Source organism: Aquarana catesbeiana, linkage group LG01 (assembly GCF_042186555.1).
Source record: "Aquarana catesbeiana isolate 2022-GZ linkage group LG01, ASM4218655v1, whole genome shotgun sequence".
NCBI classification, from domain to species: Eukaryota; Metazoa; Chordata; class Amphibia; order Anura; family Ranidae; genus Aquarana; species Aquarana catesbeiana.
The window spans coordinates 72,825,280-72,848,337 of NC_133324.1; the positions used below are offsets into that span (position 1 = coordinate 72,825,280).

Genomic DNA, 23,058 nt, shown 5'->3' on the forward strand with positions numbered 1-23,058 from the left:
TCAGTGCCGCAATATGACTGTCAATCAGATATTCTCTCATTATAGTCAATAAATGTGATATCTTCACACAGATTTGTCCATTACAGTCAAATGATCATAGTATTAGTGAGCATTCAAATAATGATACTAGATACACACCTGTTGGCATTGGTTTTGTTGTTTTGACACTTATTACATTTTGTAATTATATTATTTATTTATATTTTATTAATATTTTTAATTTACATTTTAATTACATTTTTTAAATTTAAATATATTTAATTTTTAATTTTAAATATGTACAGTATATTTTTCTATATTATTATTTTTTTTTTATATTTTTGTTAAAGTAGAACTCAAAATTAATCATCATTCAACAAATACATCCTCCTTTCATAACCTAGTCATTTACAATATCATTGTAAACTTCTCTTCCTATTCTAAGTTTTTCTTTCTGTTGATCCTGCCAGTGCTTGTGATAATCTCTTACCTCCAGTGGAGGATCACGGAAATGCAGAGCAGCTAAATTAGAAGTTCTGTTGTTGGCCCTCCAGTGTGTCTCCACTTTCATGTAAGTGATTCGCATCATCACGTCTGCACCCAGCACCCTAGAAGCGTTGTCAGCCACAGATACAGTGGGGCTGATTTACAAATAGGCTCTTTTACTGCAAGGGAAGTTGCACTTTGCAAGGGAATTTTCCTCAGAGCATAGTGAATGTTCTACTGTATGGTTTCACGTTGCAAACAAAAAATACCCAAACATGTACAAGGGCAAACATTTTTTATTTGCTTGCATATGATTAGATAATGGAAGTCAGCAAAGGTTTGATTCATCCACTAAACTCTGGGGCACATTCCCTTGCAAAGTGAACAGTCTATTTGCCTTTAGTAAAGCCTGGTGCACACTAGCTGCTTCTTTTTTGTTCAACCCAGGGGGCTGAATGAAAAAAAACTGAAGAGCTCAGGAGGAGCCGCTGTACTAACTATCCCATGTTAGTATAGTGATCTCCTGCTCTTAGCTATTGTGTTCTGACAGGGGGACAGTCCCCCTGCTTGAACACACCGGTCAGTGCTCTCAGCCATTGGCTGAGAGCGCTGATTAAATGTCGATCGGCAGACCTTTTTTCGGTCATACCCCTTCGACCGAAGCAGCTGCCGTACACATGGGCCGATTGTGAGCCGGTTTCCTTTGAATCTGCTGATGCCGCCCGATATAGTATTTGGCTCATGTATACGTCCCTTAAATCAACCCTAGTGCTTCCACTTCCACTAGAGCATCATCTTCTTGCCTCCTGAATAGGCTCTGCCCAGTACTTGGAGTGAAAGATGCCCAATCAAGGTATTGAAGTTCACATGAGCACAGTAAAATATTTTTATTATTAAAACTGGAAAGCTTATTTAAAAAAAAAAAATTATGGAAATGGCTATTAGTTCCTGACCCAATTATTATCTTTATTTGCATATACTTGCCATCCACTCAATTCCACATAGCAACTTTTGTTAATCTGCACATATTAATTACAAGCCCTTGAATATGTCTTCATTATCCTTTTTTTTTTGTCCTTTTACAATCTTCAAAAAATATAGAATTGACAAGTTATTATTTTTTTTGTGGTCTGGTCAACAGAAAAAAAAAAAACATACCTCACTGCTACAAATTGCTAATGCCAGCATTTTTGGCAATTTATTCACTATAGTTGTTGGTGACTTGTTACTAAGAAGTGATTTGCCACTGCTACCCTGTTTCCCCGAAAATAAGACCTGGCGTGATTGTCGTTGATGGCTGCAATATAAGCCCTACCCCCCCAAATAAGCCATAGTTAAAGTCCTTGTAGATCTTATTTTCAGGGTAGGGCTTATTTTTGGGGAAACAGGGTAGGGCTTAATTGGGGGGTAGGGCTTATATTGCAGCTATCACCGACAATCACGCTAGGTCTTATTTTCGGGGAAACAGGGTACCAGTTAAACTAGTGCAACATTATTAGATTGGTGTGGCCAGCTACAAATTACTCTTCTCACTCTGGTGTCTGGCCCCTCTAACACTTCCTGAACCTCATGTTACTAGCTAGACTCTACTATGGTATTATGTTATCCTTCGTACATTAGCCCTTGTATGCAAATGTACGTGATTTGGGAACCTCAGACTGCAAGCTCCCGCAGGGCAGGAACCGTTGTGAATATGTAGTATATAAAAGCCCTATGTAAATACCTGTAATAAATATAATTAGTAAATGTAATTTTATATATAATTAGCAAACACTTGACCTGTTATAAGCTGCAGCAGAATTCACTGTCAGCAGCACTATTAATAATCAGTATGAACTTGCTGACAGGTGGAGAGAGTAGAGTGATGAAACTAGGGCTTAAGCATGAGAGAGTTTACTGCTGGCAAGCAAGCTCTCACATAGAATGCAACAGTGGTCTCCAAGCTGCGGCCTGAGGGCCGAATGCGCCCCTTTGCTTGCATTTATCCAGCCCTTGGGGCAATATTTAATCCTCTGACACCAACAATGGGGCATAATTCCCCCCTGACACCAATAAAGGGACATAGTTCCTCCCAATGACAGGGCATATTTCTTCCCAGTGACACCAACAATGGGGCATGATTCTTCCCACCCAATGCCACCAATGATATGGCACAATTCCTCACACTGACACCAAAAATGGGGCATTGTTTACTTCCACTGATGGCAGGACATTTCCTACTTCCAATGGCCACAGTCCAGCCCCCATGAAGTCTGAAGGAAAATAAACTGGCCCTTTGTTTAGAAAGTTTGGAGACCCCTGGACTACAGTATGCAGAGGGATCTTGATATGATCGGAAGGCCTTAGAGCAGCCTTTTCACAACCTTTATAACACGGAGGAACTCTTAAAATAAATTTCTGGATTAGAAGTCTATTCTAATAATTACTATATCTACAGTTCACAGTCCATTGGGTAACTGGGAAGAAAGCTCCTTATATTTGTGATCATTGGAAAGAATTTCCCCTCTACTGATAGCTAAAAAAAACAATGGTGTCAGTGGGAACTTATCCGAGAGGCAGAAGTTGCTCATTGCTCAAGGAACCCTTGGCAACCTCTGGAGAAACCGTAGGGTACCATAGAACCCTGGTTGAGAAAAGCTGCCTTAGACATATCAGCAATGCACACCTAAAATTCCTGTTTTCTATTTTAAACCTCAGAAATAATTTATAGATAGGTTCTTCAAGCTAGCGGGATTGAATGCACGGTAGTATCTGCATTCTTTATTTTCTATGAATTGCTTTATACATGTTTACCTTTTTTGTTTCTTAAAGTAGATTTGAACAGCTATCTTGTGGTAACTGATCAGGAAGATCCTACTCCAAGTATTATTAATAATTCTGAAACCTTCATAGGAGAACATAGTTTCATTTAGGCAGGCTTATAATCTCGTAATGGAGTTGATGGAGCATTTACAACGCAAACACCCCTAAGTGACAAAATCAATGAATCGGCAATCCTTTTACCATAGCGACCAGCGACCCAGAAAGCTCTCGCAATGGAATGCATTTCGTATATATATATATATGCGCCGCGTGTAGGAATGCTGATGCGGTCACTTTACATTTAGCCATGAAACGATTAAGCTTTCACAATATTTTAAACAGATGTAATAAAGAGACCCTTGCCGGCTTGAGAGCTTTTGCACCACAATATAGCATGAAGCCAGCCGAGTGATTTATTAATAGTAATTGCCATTTACTAACTAGCTCTTCCTGGAAGCAGTGTAGTTACAAATGACTTTCCATATATATCTGTGAGCAATCATAGTGTAATATCCCACCTACACTCAGCCTCTTAGCCGGCCTCCTTAAGCCATATATTATTTGCTCCCACACTGATTGAGTATTTCTTGAATTCAGGTCAATTAACAGGATAACCTAAAGCAGAACTCTGAACAAAACACAGGAAGAATTATTAAGAGGAAACATTGACCTTTCTGTATCGCATGGTTGGGACAAACTATACTCAAAAAAGGTTTTAAAAAATATTATTATTATTATTATACAGGATTTATATAGCGCCAATAGTTTACAGTGTAAAGAGGGACAGTACAATTACAACACAGAAGTAATAGGAGGGCCCTGCTCATGGAGCTTACAATCTAAATAAATAAAAAAATGTAAAAAGGGGCAGACTCGATGGTCCATTTGTTATTTTTCTGCTGTCACTCTTCTTCTTTTGGTTCAGTGTTTCTTTTTTTGCTTTTATTTTATTTTATTTTGTTATGTGTATCTAAAGCATAAACTTTATTTTTGTCCTGTATAAAGAAGGGAAGAGTCAGCAATGTTGTCAAGTTTTTAGTTAAAAAAAAAAATACTGACGGGTTTTACTCTTACCCTTTATCAAAAACTAAGAAAATAACTTTAAAGTGGTTGTAAAAGAAAAAAAAAAATAAATAACAATCACGTCTATACTTACCTGCTCTGTGCAATAGATTTGCAGAAAGCGGTCCCGATCTTCATTTTCTCGGGTCCCCGTCGGCGATCCTGGCTCCTCCTCTCTTGCTGGTGCCCCCAATAGGAAGCCAATTCCCATGGGGGTACTCGTGCAGGCTCGCTCCCAAGACCCGCTGCTGCGTCTATTGACACAAGACAGCAGGACTCGGCTGTCCCCCTTGTCACTGGAGTTGATTGACAGAAGCGGGAGCCAATCGCTCACGCTGCTATTGATCTTCTCAGGAAGGAGGGACAAACCAGGAGAGATGCAGCGCTCATGCACAGCACTGGATCGTGATGGGGCTCAGGTAAGTATAAGGGGGGGGTGAGGGGGTGTCTGTGACACAAAACGTTTTTACCTTAAAACAGAAGTATGGGTTTTTTGGGTTTTTTTATATTCATACTTACCTAGGTAGATGCTGCATCTGTCCCCCCGGCTTCTCTGCACTGAGAACCGAGAAACCGAACACTGCCGATGGCTCGGTTCTCACTCTTCCCTGAGTGGAGAGCTGCTCACTGTCAGTCAGCAGCTCTCCTGCTCTGTTCCTCCACGCTCATTGGAGCGCTGAACTGTGGAGGGGCAGGGAGTGGCCGTCTCAGCGGCTCGCCATCGGACAAAGCAACTGGCGGATCCAGATTTCCTAAATCAGGATGACGCGGTGCCTCGACTGATTGCAGTGACGTTAGCAGAGAGCAGACTTCAGCCCGCTCTCCGCTGAAAACGGGTCACAGGAGTGCAAAACGAATGGTACTCCTGTGACCCATAGGAGAAGCCCAGCCTAAAAAGCTCAGGCTGGACTTCTCCTTTAATACATAAAATGCATTACGGTAAAAAAAACCTTGAGGCTTTAGAACCACTTTAAAGTCTAAATCCAAGAACAAAAATATTGTTTCCTTTATTTTCACCTCAACACTCACTCGCTGTGATGTATCTATGGAGAAGCAGCGTTATCACCTAAGACAGGACTACAGAACATCTCCTCCTTCATAAAAAAGAGGGAAATCGTTCTGTAGTAACACTGCATACACATAACACTGCTAATAAATAATGCATGGTGCAGCAGAGTGTATAGGAAAGGTACAAGCTCAATGGATTTTTGTCAGGAACGAAAATGCTTTTGGTGGTATATTTAACAGGTCATAAAGTAGCAAATAAGAGAAGATCATTGTTATGGTTCACATACATTTTAAAACCCTGCCTCTGGGTCTGCATGGCTATTTGCTAAAGACACACAAAGAGAATGTATATAAACCCAGTACCCCACACTCAGGAGGAACTTAAATCAAATACATACTCAAACTATTTACCGCGTGTTGCCACCATAATATAAGGATTAAATCATAACCATAAATAGCATAGGTGAGCATACACTCTTAGGTAGTGCTACACCTAATTTCGCAAGCACTTGTCACCCAGTGCTAAATGCGGAAAAAAAAACACCACTGTGTAAAATAATATTAAAATTAAAGCGGGGGTTCACCCACACCGCCAAAAAAAAAAAAAATTAAAAGCCAGCAGCTACAAATACTGCAGCTGCTGACTTTTAATACATGGCCACTTACCTGTCCCAGGGTCCAGCGATGTCGGCAGGGAACACCGAGAACCCGCTCGGTTCTCGGCAGCTGCCGCCGCCATCCTGGGTGAGGGAATCAGGAAGTGAAGCGTTGCGGCTTCACTTCCCGGTTCCCTACTGCGAATGCGCGAGTCGCACTGCGCGTCCCAAGTGGTCCCCGCTCTCTCCTGGGAGCTGTGTGTTCCCAGCAGACAGCGCGGTCGGGACGGGAAGAGGCATAGACTCCCATGGGAGTCTATGCCGGAAGTGTGTGCAAATACCTGTCTTAGACAGGTATCTGCACCCCCCTCCCCCCTGAAAGGTGCCAAATGTGACACCGGAGGGGGGGAGGGTTCCGAAAAGCGGAAGTTCCATTTTTGTGTGGAACTCCGCTTTAAAGTTCATAAATAAAGTCCAAAAAATAAATAAAGTTTGTTAATCTCAAAAAATCATTGTGTGTTCCACTCCACTAAAACCAAAATAGCTCATCAGACTATATCCACCACTGTGCTTCAAGTGACTTCCACTTCTCAGAAGGTACTTCATAGATAACAAAGGCTCTCATCAAAATCCTTAAATGGCTCCACTTTCAATGCTCCACACAAACAGGGGTGTACTATGGCTCAGAGACAAGACTAGCCTACATAGAGTAATCCCATTTTAAATGCTCATCAATGGGCTAATTTCCGTCAATAACGCCAGAACCATGCGGTCAGTGATCAGCGTGTTCTCACCATACTTTCTTCCCACGTCACTTCCGGCTCGCGTTACATCTGGTTCAGCGTGTTGACGTCAATTACGGTTGCTTTTGTTGTCAATTAAGTCGTTGAATGCTATAGCTTATGGGTATCGGAAATCACTTGGAGCACAGTGGTGGATATAGTCCGATGAGCTATTTTGTTGAGATTGTTTGAGATTAACACATGGACTTTATTTATGAACTTTTATTATAATATTATTTGTGGTGTCATTTATTGTTACTCATTTAGCACTGGGTGATAAGTGCTTGCAAAATTAAATGTAGCTCTACCTAAAAGTGTATGCTCATCTACTCTATGTTTATAAAAGAGAGTTTATCATCTACAGTATATCCTGTTATGATAGTCACAGATGATTTGAGCAGTTGGTGAGAGTTTTGCCCATTTCAGAAAGTTTGCAACCAGTTGGATCAATAAAAAAAAAATATCTCCTCAATTCACACAACATACATTTTGGCATATGGCACACATGTATTGTGGCATCTATTTGTATTTTAATGGGAAAAGAACAATCACTTTACAGTCACATGCTGGAAAATCCGTCTGTGTGATGAGAGCTTCCGATATCCGTAAGTTCTCATTGTCACACCTCCACTTGCTGAATGTGAAGGTTCTCACAGGTCGTGATATATCTAGTACCATGGTATATCCAGGTCAGGGTATATCTAGGTCATGGTATATCCGGGTCATGGTATATCTAGTAGTAGGTAATCACATTCAACTGGACTTGTTCTGTAAAGTTGAAGACATTTTGTAGCTTCTTCGAGCCACTTCTTCAGTTCTTAAGAGTGATAGGAAGACACCACAACATTTATATCCACACAAGTTGCACAGACACCTTTTTTTCAATAATGATGGAATGTGTTAAGGCATGTTGATTGTCCAAAAACAGGATAGAAAGTGTGAAAGTTGTTCTAGTCACTTAATCCCACATTTGATGTCAGGAAGACTACATAAATGCTGAGGTATCTTCCTGGAATCCATTGGAGTTGAAGAAGTGGCTTGGAGAAGCTACAAAACGGGGTGCTGATGTCATCAGTTGAGCATGCTGCATTCTGCATCATCAAGGACTGTCCACTGCTGGGGGAATACTGAAGAGGACCCTGTGTGTCACATAACTGTCCTGAACACATCTGAAATAAAGGTAAGTATATACAAAAAAAAGCATAAAATAATGCTGGAGGAGGAAGCTAAAAGGTGGGAAGGGGCCCAATGAGTTGGGCTTAACCCAGATAGCAAGCAATTGTGCTGCAACTTTGAAAATGACTTGCAAAGCTATTGCTAGACTTGCCAGTCTTCACAAGTTTGTTGCACAATTCCAGCAAGTCCGCATTGCATGAGTCCAGATCAACTTTCTTTGCAAACACTCTGCAAGTCTGCTGAAAGTTCTGGTTCAGTTATGCAATAGTCCTCCCACCAATTTGAATTTTCATACTGTAGACTTGCAGAGCTCTTGCTGTAGACTCACCACTGCAACTTTGCTCTTGCTAGAGACTTGCCACACAAATTTGCTACAAATTGGAAAAGTGTCAACTAGAACTTGTGCTTCAAGTTCTCTGCAAGTGTACTCTGCAAGTGTACAACTTGCCAGTGAAAATGTGCAAGTTAACTGACTTACAATTCAACACTGCCACCAATTTGTGGCAAGTTGTCATGGCTATCTGGAAAGTTTTATGGTAAAATTTAGGTTTAAAGTGGTTCTAAAGTGTAACTTTTTTTTTTTTTACGTTAATGCATTCTCTGCATTAAGGTAAATGACTCCTCACTACTTGTTTCCTGTCAATCCCTAAACACTTACCTGCTTCCTGTGAGTGCTCCAGGGCTGTCTCTCACTTCCTCATCTCACAGGAGACACTGTGAGCAGGTGGAGTCATGGGCTCCTGCTGCTGTCAGTCAAACTCCTGTGAGGAGGGAGCAGGGGGCGTGGCTTACTGGCGCTGTGTTTGTTTTTGGATTCACACATCCCAACTCAAGAGCACATGCACACAGGTGCCTCCTTAGCACATGTCTTGCTGAGCAGGCACCCAGATGAGGTAAGAGTGGACAGCACCAGCAGGGGACTGCCAAAGAAGAGGTAAGGGACTGATCTGCGCAATATCGTTGTATAATTATAGTTTTTTTTTTTTAAATAGCCTTTAATATCACTTTTATGTATCAGGCAGTGGACACTTTTTTAACCTTTATTTTCAGTGCCAAAATCTTCACAGTGAAAAATACCTGGCACCAGGTTGCTTGCATTAACAGACAAAATTACCAAACTGGTGCAAAGCCATAGTCCTATCCTCTGACCTGACCACTGCTATAAAAAAAATAAAGTATGTATTTTTTTTTTTATATAGAATACTTTTTTATGAATATTTTATATGGATGTTATGTTGTTGTTTCAGCATTTCTTTCCATTGTTTTGTGTGCTCTATAATATAATATAAGTGGATATATTTATATAGATAGAGAAATAAGCTGTCCACGAAGTGTAATGTAATATATTTAGTGCAAAATAGCAATACAAGTTTTAATGATATTTTTTTCCTTTTTTATATATACACTTGATGTTACCACGCAGCACCTGAAATCTCCGATATCTTTCAGCCCTGTAAGTGCTCGTTCTTATCATTTTAGGCTTTGTCATTTGGGGGAGGGGGGTATGTTTTTTTTTTTGTTTGTTTTTACTGATAAGCCCTGGTCCAATTTAGGAATTCTAGATGAAAAAAGAGTGTTTGAATTTATTGAAGCCCAACTCCAGGCAAAACATTTTCTGGGTTTCCTTTGAGTAGGCAAGGATTTTATGGTTATTTTTTGCTGGGGAGATATTTCACTTCCTGTCCTGGTGACCAAACAGGAAGTGAGGTGATCTGCCCAATTGAGACAGAGATTGCAGTAAAATCCAGAAAGGGGTTCCTACCTTTCCCCACTCTACTTTACCACTGTATTTCATTCTATAAAAGAAAATTGGAAGTCTGCGTTACTTTTCTCTAATTGAAAAATGGATAAAATGTAGATATTTAAAAGTTATTTTAATTTAAGATCAGCAAAATTCTTATAGACGATCTCCAGCCAAAGCCCCCTTTTTTTTTTCTTTTTTTTTTTTCGTTTCGGAGGAATAAAAATCTCTTTTACTTTTGTATTAATGCCTGTGTCCCCGCAGTAAAGGTTTAACATCAATTTGATCATCAATTTCAACAATGGTTTTTTAATGTGATTACTTTTTCTTAAAATGTATTTACATTAACATGTTAGAGCTTAAAAACCTTATTTTAGTGAGTGGGTTTTGATCAAATTATGCCGGTTTTAATTAAAAAAAATGTAATGTAAGGATTTTTTTTTTAATCCATAGCAGGTATAACCAGGCATTAATTTATTACAAGCTATAGATTTAAAAAAGGCAACTTAAAGCTTATATGAGATTTTGTGATTGAGTTTAGTGCAAATTATGCAGATTTATTTTAAATTTGAATATTTTTCTTTTAATGTAAGGGAAGATTTTCTATAGCTGGTTTAAAGACATTATTCTAATACAAGCTGCAGTTTTCAAAAAGGATAACTTTTAAAATGAAATTAAAGCTTATAGGAGGGTTTATCAAAATATGCAGTTTTTGTTTAAATATTAGATTTTTTTCTTCTATGGTAAGGATTTTTTTTTTGTTTTATCCATAGCAGTATCAAAACTGCAGATTTAAAAAAGATCACTTTTTCAAATGACATTTTGTTGAAGCTTATATGAGATTTTACTGATTGTGTTTATATCAAATTGCACAGGCGTATTTAAATCTTTTAATGCAAGGATTTTTTAAATTCGTCTTTCATATATTAAGAAACTGTCTAAAACATTTTACAGACAAACATATATTTCATGAAAAAATTAACTACAAAGCAAACCACATTCATAAAACTAAAAGCAAAGCTACCAAACTAAACTCAACACTACCCTTATAGAATACATTCAGTATAAAATACACACATATATATGAAATTACACTTTGCTACAATGTAAAGTAGTGAGTGTACAGCTTGTATAACGGTGAAAATTTGCTGTCCCTTCAAAATAACTCAACACACAGCCATTAATGTCTAAACCGCTGGCAACAAAAGTGAGTACACCCCTAAGTGAAAATGTCCAAATGGGGCTAAAGTGTCAATATTTTGTGTGGCCACCATTATTTTCCAGCACTGCCTTAACCCTCTTGGGCATGGAGCTCACCAGAGCTTCACAGGTTGCCACTGGAGTCCTCTTCCACTCCTCCATGACGACATCACAGAGCTGGTGAATGTTGGAGACCTTGCGCTCCTCCACCTTCCGTTTGAGGATACCCCACAGATGCTCAATAGGGTTTAGGTTTGGAGACATGCTTGGCCAATCCATCACCTTTACCCTCAGCTTCTTTAGCAAGGCAGTGGTCATCTTGGAGGTGTATTTGGGGTTATTATCATGTTGAAATACTGCCCTGCGGCCCAGTCTCCGAAGGGAGGGGATCATGCTCTGCTTCAGTATGTCACAGTACATGTTGTCCTTCGTGGTTCCCTCAATGAACTGTAGCTCCCCAGTGCTGGCAGCACTCATGCAGCCCCAGACCATGACACTCCCACCACCATGCTTGACTGTAGGCAAGACACACTTGTCTTTGTACTCCTCACCTGGTTGCCGCCACACACAACTTGACACCATCTGAACCAAATAAGTTATCTTGGTCTCATCAGACCACAGGACATGGTTCCAGTAATCCATGTCCTTAGTCTGCTTGTCTTCAGCAAACTGTTTGCGGTCTTTCTTGTGGATCATCTTTAGAAGAGGCTTCCTTCTGGGAAGACAGCTATGCAGACCAATTTGATGAGGTGTGCGGCGTATGGTCTGAGCACTGACAGGCTGACCCCCCACACCTTTAACCTCTGCAGAAATGCTGGCAGCACTCATACATCTATTTCCCAAAGACAACCTCTGGATATGACGCTGAGCACGTGCACTCAACATCTTTGGTCGACTATGGTGAGGCCTGTTCTGAGTGGAACCTGTTCTGTTAAACCGCTGTATGGTCTTGGCCACCGTGCTGCAGCTCAGTTTCAGGGTTTTGGCAATCTTCTTATAGCCTAGGCCATCTTTATGTAGAGCAACAATTCTTTTTTTCAGATCCTCAGAGTTCTTTGAGGTGCCATGTTGAACTTCCAGTGACCAGTATGAGAGAGTGAGAGCGATAACACCAAATTTAACACACCTGCTCCCCATTCACACCTGAGACCTTGTAACACTAACGAATCACATGACACCGGGGAGGGAAAATGGCTAATTGGGCCCAATTTGGACATTTTCACTTAGGGGTGTACTCACTTTTGTTGCCAGTGGTTTAGACATTAATGGCTGTGTGTTGAGTTATTTTGAGGGGACAGCAAATTTACACTGGTATACAAGCTGTACACTCACTACTTTACATCGTAGCAAAGTGTCATTTCTTCAGTGTTGTCACATGAATATATATATATATATTTTTTTTTTTTTTTTTAACCAGGGAATTTACTTTGGTCCTTGGTTAAGGAATTTCACCCTGCTGAAGTAGAAGTACCCGGTCTGTGTCTTTGGCAGCAGTACCAGTTACCGCTTCGTCTCATTTTACTACAAGTGTGGCTTCTATGGACATAAAAAGAGTCCATTAGTTATTGGATAGTGTTGGTCTATATATATATATATACATATCTACATGCTTTTTATAACATATTTCTAGGACAAGAGTTCCGCTAAAAGCTGTAAAGAGCATTTGTAAGCAAGTGCAAAAACAATTGCCTGAAAGCTCTGCTTCCCCCGTAATACAGCTGATGCCAGATATAAATACTCTTCTGCCAGGGCTTGTAGGCTCAGCACAGCATTCAAATCTTTTTTTTTTTTTTCTTCAAGGCAATATTTGTATTAATATGTGTATTCATGGCAGGCTGTTATCATAAGACCCAGACAATTTCTGTGTCCTACAGAGAGGTGAAACCTTTCAAGCTTTGTTCCTTTAATAAAAGAAAAATATATTTGTTGGGGGTTTCTAGATTACACCCGGGATGCATCCTGTATTCTGATTTTTTCATAATGTGGTTACAAAAAAGAATACAAACTGCTATAAATGGGCTCCATCACTGTAATTTTGTTTCTGATTTTATGCTGTAAATGTAAACGATGATACCTGTCACACACCATACAAGCTGTGTCTGTAGAGAGAACACCTGTAATGTACCTACCAGCACAGGCCAGATGGCACTAAGAACACCTAGACCTCACAGGTCAGGTGAGTATGAGAATATCCCTAATGTAGAGGCCAGCACAGGTCAGATAAATATGAGAATATCCCTAATGTAGAGGCCAGCACAGGTCAGATAAATATGAGAATATCCCTAATGTAGAGGCCAGCACAGGTCAGATAAATATGAGAATATCCCTAATGTAGAGGCCAGCACAGGTCAGATAATTATGAGAATATCCCTAATGTAGAGGCCAGCACAGGTCAGATAAATATGAGAATATCCCTAATGTAGAGGCCAGCACAGGTCAGATAAATATGAGAATATCCCTAATGTAGCGGCCAGCACAGGTCAGATAAATATGAGAATATCCCTAATGTAGAGGCCAGCACAGGTCAGATAAATATGAGAAGATCCCTAATGTAGCGGCCAGCACAGGTCAGATAATTATGAGAATATCCCTAATGTAGCGGCCAGCACAGGTCAGATAAATATGAGAATATCCCTAATGTAGCGGCCAGCACAGGTCAGATAAATATGAGAATATCCCTAATGTAGAGGCCAGCACAGGTCAGATAATTATGAGAATATCCCTAATGTAGAGGCCAGCACAGGTCAGATAATTATGAGAATATCCATAATGTAGAGGCCAGCACAGGTCAGATAAATATGAGAATATCCCTAATGTAGAGGCCAGCACAGGTCAGATAATTATGAGAATATCCCTAATGTAGAGGCCAGCACAGGTCAGATAATTATGAGAATATCCCTAATGTAGAGGCCAGCACAGGTCAGATGACTGTGACAAACATTTGCAATGTATCAGCCAGCACTGGTCAGCTGCCATTGAGCACACCTGTACTGTACCTACTAACTCAGGCCATTTGGCATTGAGAACACCTATAATGAACCTCCTAATACAGGTCAGATTGCAATGAGAACACCTGCAATGTATCTGCAAGCACAGGTCAAATCAAACAAATATTTAGGAAGCACATGAAACATTATTGTTGAAATTATCAATATTCTAGAAAGTGGATCCAATCCTCAGAGCTCTGTATCTCTGTTGAGGCTGCTCCTGAGACAAGGTACCCCTATCTGGGGTCCCAGAACAAGGGTCTAAAAAAATAAAACAATTTTATGAGCACCAGACCAACTGCATACGAGTCTGGTGGTGTGTAGGCAGCGTGCAGTGAAAAAAGTAGGCAGGTTGTACCCTTTTTCAAAGCAGCGCAGTACAAGGCCATTCACTGCCTCCCACAGGAGGGGCCGCCCATACAACTTCATGAAATGTCACTGCGTGACATTTCATAAAGTATCAGAGTATCAGAGCTCTGTGAATCTTAGCAAAGTATCAAATCTCAGGGAATCTCAGTAGAGAAAGAAATCAGTGTAAATGTCTGTATTATATCAAATCTCAGTGAATATTTATATAATGTGAAATCTCTGTGAATCTCTATATGACATACTATGAAAAAAAAAAAAAAAAAATAATACTGCAAGGTATGTACACCGTAGACATGTGCACTGATGAAAAATGTGTTCGTTTTTGTTTAATTTGTTTTTTTTTGGGGGGGGGGGGGGGGAGGGGGGTTTGGGCCATTCGTTATGATTGCAATTCGTAAATTCGAAAATTCATAAATTTGAAAATTCAAAAATCCAAAAATTCTAAAATACGAAAATAAGAAAGAAAATCTGAAAATTTCGAAAAAGAACAAAAATTCTAAATAATAACTAACTAACTAGTAATAACTATTAAATTATAGGTATTGGAATTTCCTTTCAAATTTGGCTGTTAGTGAATGTATTGAATACGAATGTATCCAAAGTTACGAAATTATCCGAAATAACGAATGCCACGTCTAAACAAATGGAACGGATCAAATTAATACAAAATAATAATAATAAAAACGTTTTTCTTATTATTAATATTGTTATTTATTATTATTGATTTGTTACGTTCCATTCGTTTAGACACGGCATTCGTTATTTCGGATAATTCGTGACTTCGGATAAATTCGTATTCCTTCCATTCACTAACAGCCAAATTTGAAAGGAAATTCCAATACCTATAATTTAATAGTTAGTTATTATCTCAGATTTTCACATTTTCGTGTTTTCGGATTTACGAATTTACGAATTAGCTAAGTTACGAATTTTCAACTTTATGAATTCACAAATTTTTGAATATTCTAATTTACGAACATTTGGAAAAATTCAATAAAGGGGTTTTCGTTAATTCGGATGTTTCTGAATTAATGAATTTGTCCAAATTTGTTAAAAAATTAATTCGGAACTAAACAAATTGCACATGTCTAGTACACAGGACACAGAATAAAACACCTTCATGTCATTCACTGCAGTATCCCCAATGAACCTTTGTTACTTGTGTTCTTTCAAGCCATGCCCCGATCCAGAATCAAGCGCAACGTAATAGTTTTTGTTGCAGCTATATATATACTAGCGCGGTATAACTATTAAATTATAGGTATTGGAATTTCCTTTCAAATTTGGCTGTTAGTTAACGTAACGAATACGAATTTATCCAAAGCCATGGAAGAAATTATAGTGCAAAGTACACATGAATGAATTATTTATTTTTTTAAATGTTATTTTTTTTTCCATTTTTATTTTTTTATTTGTTTTTGTTTTATTTTTTTAAACTGCCCTTTTGGGGGACTTTGGTGAAATATCAGGGTTCTAAAAAGACCTTACATTCAAGACTGAGAAAGGGACTGAGGAAAGGATGGAGGAGGAAATGCTAGATCTGATCCCCCAAGAGTATCAGTATCTGCAATAAGGTAGTACAGCCAGTCCTCCTGCTCGGCAGGTGCCCGGGGCCCCCCTTTTAAATTAATAGGACACGTGCCCAGTACGTGAGGGCTGTACAGCCTTATCATCCATCCTGGTGCACAGGGTAATTTGGGTGTGCCCAGGCACACCCAGCAAACCCCCTGCGCATGCCTATGTATGGCATCCAAGTAAAAAGATGCAGAGCAATTAGACCATTTAGTCCATCAATGGACATGGTAGGAGTAACAATGGCCCAGTTCTGACCACCATCCAAAAAACAATGTTTTTTTTTTCCTTTCTCATACATTATCATCTGACAGCTTTATCAGCTAGAAGAGATAATCACTGTTAAGTACTTATGTGTTATACTGTTTACATATGAGTAAGACAAGCTATGTCCCTAAGAAGGGGATAAATGTCCATTGCCTCATCAGGGGGTTAATTTACTAATGGATGTTCGCTTTGCAAGGGAATTTTCCCTTAGCTTAGTGAAGTTCTATATAATATAGAAGTGTTCAGCAAAGAAGATTGTTGGTCACAATGGGAAACACAATAAAAATGAACCATTATTAAAATGTGATTTTTTTTTTATATGGTCTGTTGACCATGGGTAACATAATCTGTGTTAAAGCTGATGTTTAGGCAAACCGCTAAATACACACCCGGTTTATTGTACTATTTTTTTCATTTTCTCCATCCATGTTTTTGATTTACACACTAGTGTTCCACAGCCAAGCCAGGGAGGTTGCACCAGAGTTTCAGGCCAGAGCTTTAATCTTTCCATGCCACGGGCCGGGTCTTTGGGTAATGATTTGTTGGAATATATATGGAAATTATTGGTTGAACGTGAAAATATAATTCTCTGTAAATAGACCTCTATATCTGATTTCTGCCTGACCCAGCGCAGTTAGGGGAAGACTGTTTTGGCTTTTCTTTCTGCTTTGCTCTTCTGACGCAGAATGTACCTTCTGGAACTAGAGGGAACGTCTACCTCCACTTTCCTCTGCATCGAACTGGCCATTTGTTGCAACTGTGAAAGAGTGCTATCTACTTTATATACTTTAGTTTACATCCTTCTAAAGTTACTACAGAATCAATGGCCTGTTTGCTTTGCATTCATCATGCTGTAATGCTAAAATGTTAATCAGGGCTTTTTTTTCAGCGGGAACGCAGCTTGTGCTGGGGTGTGCTGAAGTGTCTACTGTTGCTGGCTGCTGGGGGATCAATTGTAGCTGGAGGGAATCTATTTTTCCCGGGGGGGGGGTTGGGTTCTATTGTTGCTGGGCAAGTCTTACTGGTGGGGGATCTATTGTTGTCAGGGGTGGGTCTAATGTTGCTGGGAGAGATCTACTGTTGAGGGAGGTGTCTATTATTGCTGGCTGCTGGAGGGTCAAATTGAAGCTGGCTGTGGGGAGATCTGTTGCTAGGAAGTCTATTGTTGTGCTGGGGGTATTTTTCATGGGTGGTTCGTTATTGTTGGGGGATCTATTGTTGTTGTGGGTCTATTGTTGTAGCTGGCTGCATGGGGTCTATTTTAATACTTTTTTTTTTTGTTATTATTAACCAATTCCATACAAATTACCTGGCACTAACAAATGATACTTGGTTCTGTATTCTCTATAAAGGGAATTACTGGAGGGTTGGGCAGGGGGTGGAACCAAGGAACAGTGCTCAGAGGTGGGTAGGGGTGGAGAAAAGAGATGACTCAGAAGGGGAGAGTTCCTGCATCTATTCTTTGAGAAAAAATGCCCTAATGTTAAAAAATGTGTGTATAGGTACTTATGCGCTGCTATGTGAACAAAATCCAAATAAATTAAAGTGAATAGAAAGACCTTATTGAACAGCTGCAACCATAAATTGGTGAACTCACACCTCAAACCACATAACAATTATGAATACATAGTGTGCTTATTCAAAATCCTTGTGGTAAAAAGGTATCCAATACCTTATGATGAGTATTGAAAAAACATTTGATAAATCAAAAAAAAAAAAACTCCAGACTTATAACTAAATATTATCCAGTATATAATATTAACACATAAAGCAAACATCAAAAAACCAAGCTTCAAAAAAATGTCCAAAAAGTGAGTATAACATTTCTAGTGATAATCCACAAAATTGTGCACATGATTACTCCGCAGGAGATTCACCCCTGTTGATGAACCTGCCCAGATCTTAAATTCATGAATAGATACCCCCACCAGCCTCTATTACGTGAAATGGTGGCTGGTGGAGCCACCCAAAGACCACATTATATGCACTGGCTCCATTTGACCGTTCTGGTCAATTTTGAAGGTGAGCTGCCATTTCACTTAATGGTGGCTGGTGGAGGTACCTATTCACAAATTTAAGATCTGGGCATGTTCATCAACAGGGGGGAATCTCCTGTGGAGTTATCACATTCACAATTTTGTGGATTTGCCCTGGAAATGTTATATTCACTTTTTAGACTATTTTTTGAAGCTTGTTTTTTTTTATGTTTGCGCTATGTGTTAATATTATATACTGGATATGGATAATTTTTAGTTATGTCTGGTGTTTCCTTTGATTTATCAAATATTTTTTCAATATTAATCATAAGGTATAGGATACCTTTTTACCACAAGGATTTTGAATAAGCACACCATGTGTTCATAAATGTTAAAAAAATTATTGCACCACTTAATTAAAGTGTATGTATAATTTTTTTTAGTTTTTGGATAGAGTGTGGTACAAACTACTCTGTGTGTCAAAGTTTCATGTTGAGAAAGAAAAGAATATTATTTTTTTAATAACTAACATTTTTCCTGTTTTTTTTTCTTCATTAGCCTGCAAACGCAAAGAACAAGAACCGAGCAAAGATCGAAACAACTCTCAGAAGAAATCCCGGCTGGTTTTCACAGACCTCCAACGCAGAACACTGTTTGCCATCTTCAAGGAAAACAAGCGCCCATCCAAAGAAATGCAGATCACTATTTCTCAGCAGTTGGGTTTGGAACTCAATACAGTCAGTAACTTCTTCATGAATGCCAGGAGGCGGAGCTTAGAAAAATGGCAGGACGATTTAAGTACAGGGGGAAGCTCGTCAAACTCCAGCACTTGTACCAAAGCATGAGGGGAAAAATGGCTTCTGAATGGGGCACAACTCAACTGTAAGCAAAAAAAAAAAACAAAAAAAAAGAGAAGAAAGGATATATATAAATATATATTTTTTGTTGTGGTTGGCGGGGCCATTCACTGGTGACAATCAGTATCCATGTGTAAATTCTACAGGGCTGGATGGTGAACGTATTCACACCAGATAGCTGTACTGGCTTTGGCACATCTGATGCTACTTCATGCCATGGTGTCAATAAACACAGCACATCAGTACAGGAAAACCATCCAGCCCATTCAAAGTTCACTCAACGTCTTAAAGTTCTCAGAAACTCCACCAAAGCACTAAACTCATTCCAGGTCTTCAATGCATATTACTTGTCATACCATGGCATCAGCTGTGACATGTAAACCAGCAAACTTCACTAATATTTTCAACTTTGTCCATAGCACAAGAGAAGATTACAACCACTACATCCAATTGTCATACCTGAGCACAAAGTCTTTAGGCCGCGCAAAGAAGTGTTATAAAACACTTCCCCTCATTTCACCTTAATTTAGTTTCTTATGTTTATTTAGCATGAATGTTCACAAATCACAAAAATACAGTTCTAAGAAATACAGTATTAAGCACAACAGGACATTAGTAATGCTTTTTTTAATTGTTTTTCCATTTTATTCTTTTTTTTTTTTTTACAAAAAGTGGTACACACTCAGGAGTCCATTCTATACCATATGGAGTATTTCAGTTGCCAATGCTTTTACCAAAGATAGATCTGTAGATTTTATTTTGCGTTATTACACATACACTATCATAACAGGTCTGGAAACAGGACTTTTTTTTCTTACGGAATAATTCAGCACAGCTTGGAGTAAAAACAGTTCAAACCAAAGAAAAGTAAAACGTAATGTTTTACAGTCTATTCATACTGTGAATACCTCCGACAGTAAGAAGTAAGTTTACAATAGAACCTTCGTAACAATGTTTTCTTCTTTTTTTTTTTTCTACAAAATTAGTTTTCGAAATATACGTTTCCACACATCCTGGAGAATTGTCAGAACATGATACGTTCTGTATGAAACCAATTGTCACTATTTTGTCACGATTTTGTTGGAGCTTTACCAGTGGATGGCCCCATGCTCGAACACTCGAGTCCGTGTTCCAAAGAAAAGGCCAAAGGCTACAATAATGCTTTAAATACACTTGAGACTGTTTTTTTATGTACTACTTAATCGAAACCAAAGAAACGTTTTTTTCTGCACCTACTTCTTCTGCAACAAACTGTTCCATTGAGTAAAAGGAAGCACGTCAGGAAAATTATTAACACACTGTGTTTGGACAGACATCGTACACATCTTAGGAAGCAGACCACTGAGATAGGGTTGAGAAGGGTTGAAACCAATCAAGGCCGAAATTCTACAGTATGTACTCGCTGCTTCATTTGACAACCTATTTAAGTCCTCTTAAAGTTGAAGATTGTCTTTTATTTGTGCCTATGCAGTTTTTTCAATGAACAAGGAATTGACCGTCCTGAACCTCAACAGCTGCAATACCAAAGATGAGGAGTTCTCACAACTTTGCTTTTTTTTTTTTTTTTTACTTGTTTTCAGATTTATTATTTTCTTCTTGCACGGCTAAATCGCTTACAGTGCCACCATTACCATGTATATTAACAGCACATCTGTCTGGCTGAACAGAGTGTAAATTGGTCCAGTTCACGGTTTACAGATCATACTTCCACTTGCAGTACTTCATGATAGGGTACTATGGACCACTGGCCTAAGTTGTTGGGATACAATAGGTCGTGGTGTGTGCCCATGTTTAAGGAGATCTGTTGTTTTAACAAATTGGTGGCAGACAAGTCAACTTTCAAAACTATTGGCTTATTTTAACAAATTGGTAAAATTAACAAGTTTAACAAATTGGTGGCAAACAATTCAACTTTTGCAACTATCGGCCTATTTGGTAAAAAGTTCTAATCCAAAGTGCAGTAGCCCATTAGAATTCACCTTGTGTGGATTCTCACTGGTTGATATGGGTTACTGGGGTTTAAAGTTAACACCTAAATTATATACTAAATAAGGCTACTAATGAGCCAGCAAGTTGCAATATACTAGTCACCCCCTTGAATTTTGTATTTTAAAATGTCAGTTTTGAGTACCTAATTGCTCTGCTGTCTTAACATTCAAAAAATCTGCCCAAAGTATATTTAAGCAACAAATCCACTCTAAGGCTGTCCAGCCTCACAACTTCCACTATCAAACATTTTGTACAACCACAAAATTGCTTATTTGTAAAATAATTTTGTCTAACCCCTTGGAGGCAGCGCCCTTTAAGGGGTTTAGAATGCAGGGAGGTGGGACGGGGCTTACGGTCATGTGAACGCCGTGATTGGCTGTCATGGCGGTCACATGATCGGAAAACTCCCAATCGCCGCTCACCGTTAGCCATCGGTAACTATGCTGGTGTACTGTCAAATTAGCCAACTCGTCAGAAACTCCAACTACGTTACTTCCGGTTTCTTTAAACCATTAGTAATTGGAGATTTTGATGAATTGGTGTTTGGACACAACACTGGCAACCAAATACAGTCCGGTACAGGAAGATTTAGCTGTTTTGGTAGCACAGCGGCTAACGAGGCCAAAGTTGTCGCCACCTCGGAGGCGGCCATTTTGTTGGCTAGTATCGGAGTGGAGTAACAATCTTCGCTCATAATATCATGCACTGGACTCTATTCGGTTGCCGGTGTCATGTCCAAACAGCAATTTATCAAAATCTCCAATTACTGATGGTTTAAAGAAACCGGAAGTTAAGTAGTTGGAGTTGGCTACTTTGACAGAACTCCAGAAGCGCACAGGGTGTGTGCTCTCGGCACAACTCTGTTTGCACTAATGCATGCAATAATGCGGCCACTCGGTGCCAAGACCCATACGCCAAGAGGCCGCATATTTGGGTACGCTCGACACCAAGAGGTAAAAGTAGAACTAAAAGCAAAACATTTTTTCATTTTGAATAGCGTTAGGCTGGGTTCATATATGCTGCTGTCGCGGCTCACAGCAGGGGGTCCAGTGTGTCCCTGTTCAGCGATTCAGGTGCAAATCAGGTGCAAATTTTTGCCTGAATTCCCACCTGAATCGGAACCAAAGATGCACAGGACCCTTTATAAATGCGGACCGTGACCGCCCAGGGACAGTGTGAACCGGCTCCATTGAGAGCCGGTTACACTCTCCTTTCATGCAAAATGGATGCGGGGAAATCCGCATCCATTTCGCATATGTACGAACCCAGCCTAAGGGAGGGTTACAACCCTATCTTAGTATGGTTTCCCTTCACTTCCTGTCCCTTAGCCAAAACAGGAAGTGAAAGGAAATCCTTTCCCAGCGAGGGAATCCCTGGTTGTCATTAGGGTCACCAAAACTAGTATTGCCATTGGAGTTTCCCTCTATTCCTGCTTTGGAGACAACCCAAAATTTAGGATTTTCTTTTACTCTCTGTGATGACCATAAATTGTACAAATAGAGAGGGTGAGTCTCCCTATGGGGACAAAGACATCAATAAAAACCTAACAGGTGTTCTAAGCCCCCTTTACTCTATGCGAAACAAAAAAAAAGTTTTGCCTTTAGTTATACATTCAAACTTAAAGGCATCTCTAACATTATTTGTATGTTTTAGGTCATAGTAGGCCACTACAAATATTGTTAGATGCTAATCTCCTTGTAAAATTCTCAAAGACATTTTTTGTAAAAGTTAGCAATGTGTCCTTTAGGGTTACCGATGTTTTTGTTCAATGAATGTGTTATATTTGTTGTGTTAAGAGGTTTTTCTTATTCACACATTAATTCCTCAAACTTTGAATATATATATATATATATATATATATATATATATAGAAGCAATATGGCTACAGAGTGTATTAAAGATTGACATCTAGAGATTCAAAAGTTCAAAAGTGGCATTTCACACTCTATAATATCCCAACACCTTATGCCAAGCCTTGTGGTCTATATCATGGGCACAGCCAAGATGAATTCAACTTTCAAGAACCCTTGGATATTGCTTAGTCATCCACAAAAGAACAAAGTAATATGTTTATTCACTATGGTTGAATAGCTTTATTTAAATCTCTCTTAATGAAAGCTGAATCCAAAGACCTGACAATGACTAAACCAGCAGAAAAAAAAGCTTAAACCTGCTTATGTTATAGAATCTACTTTTTATCAAAGCATTC

At 39.2% G+C, this 23,058-nt stretch overlaps 1 protein-coding gene across 1 annotated transcript in view; it reads left to right on the forward strand.

The window, feature by feature from the left end:
* ONECUT2 (one cut homeobox 2) overlaps positions 1–22,408 on the forward strand; it is a 67,302-nt gene extending 44,894 nt beyond the window's left edge. The window contains exon 2 of the mRNA XM_073620256.1: positions 18,562–22,408. Within this exon, the coding sequence (XP_073476357.1) occupies positions 18,562–18,848 (287 nt within the window). The 3' untranslated portion in view covers positions 18,849–22,408. The remainder of the gene's footprint in view (positions 1–18,561) is intronic.
* Positions 22,409–23,058: the final 650 nt, after the last annotated feature.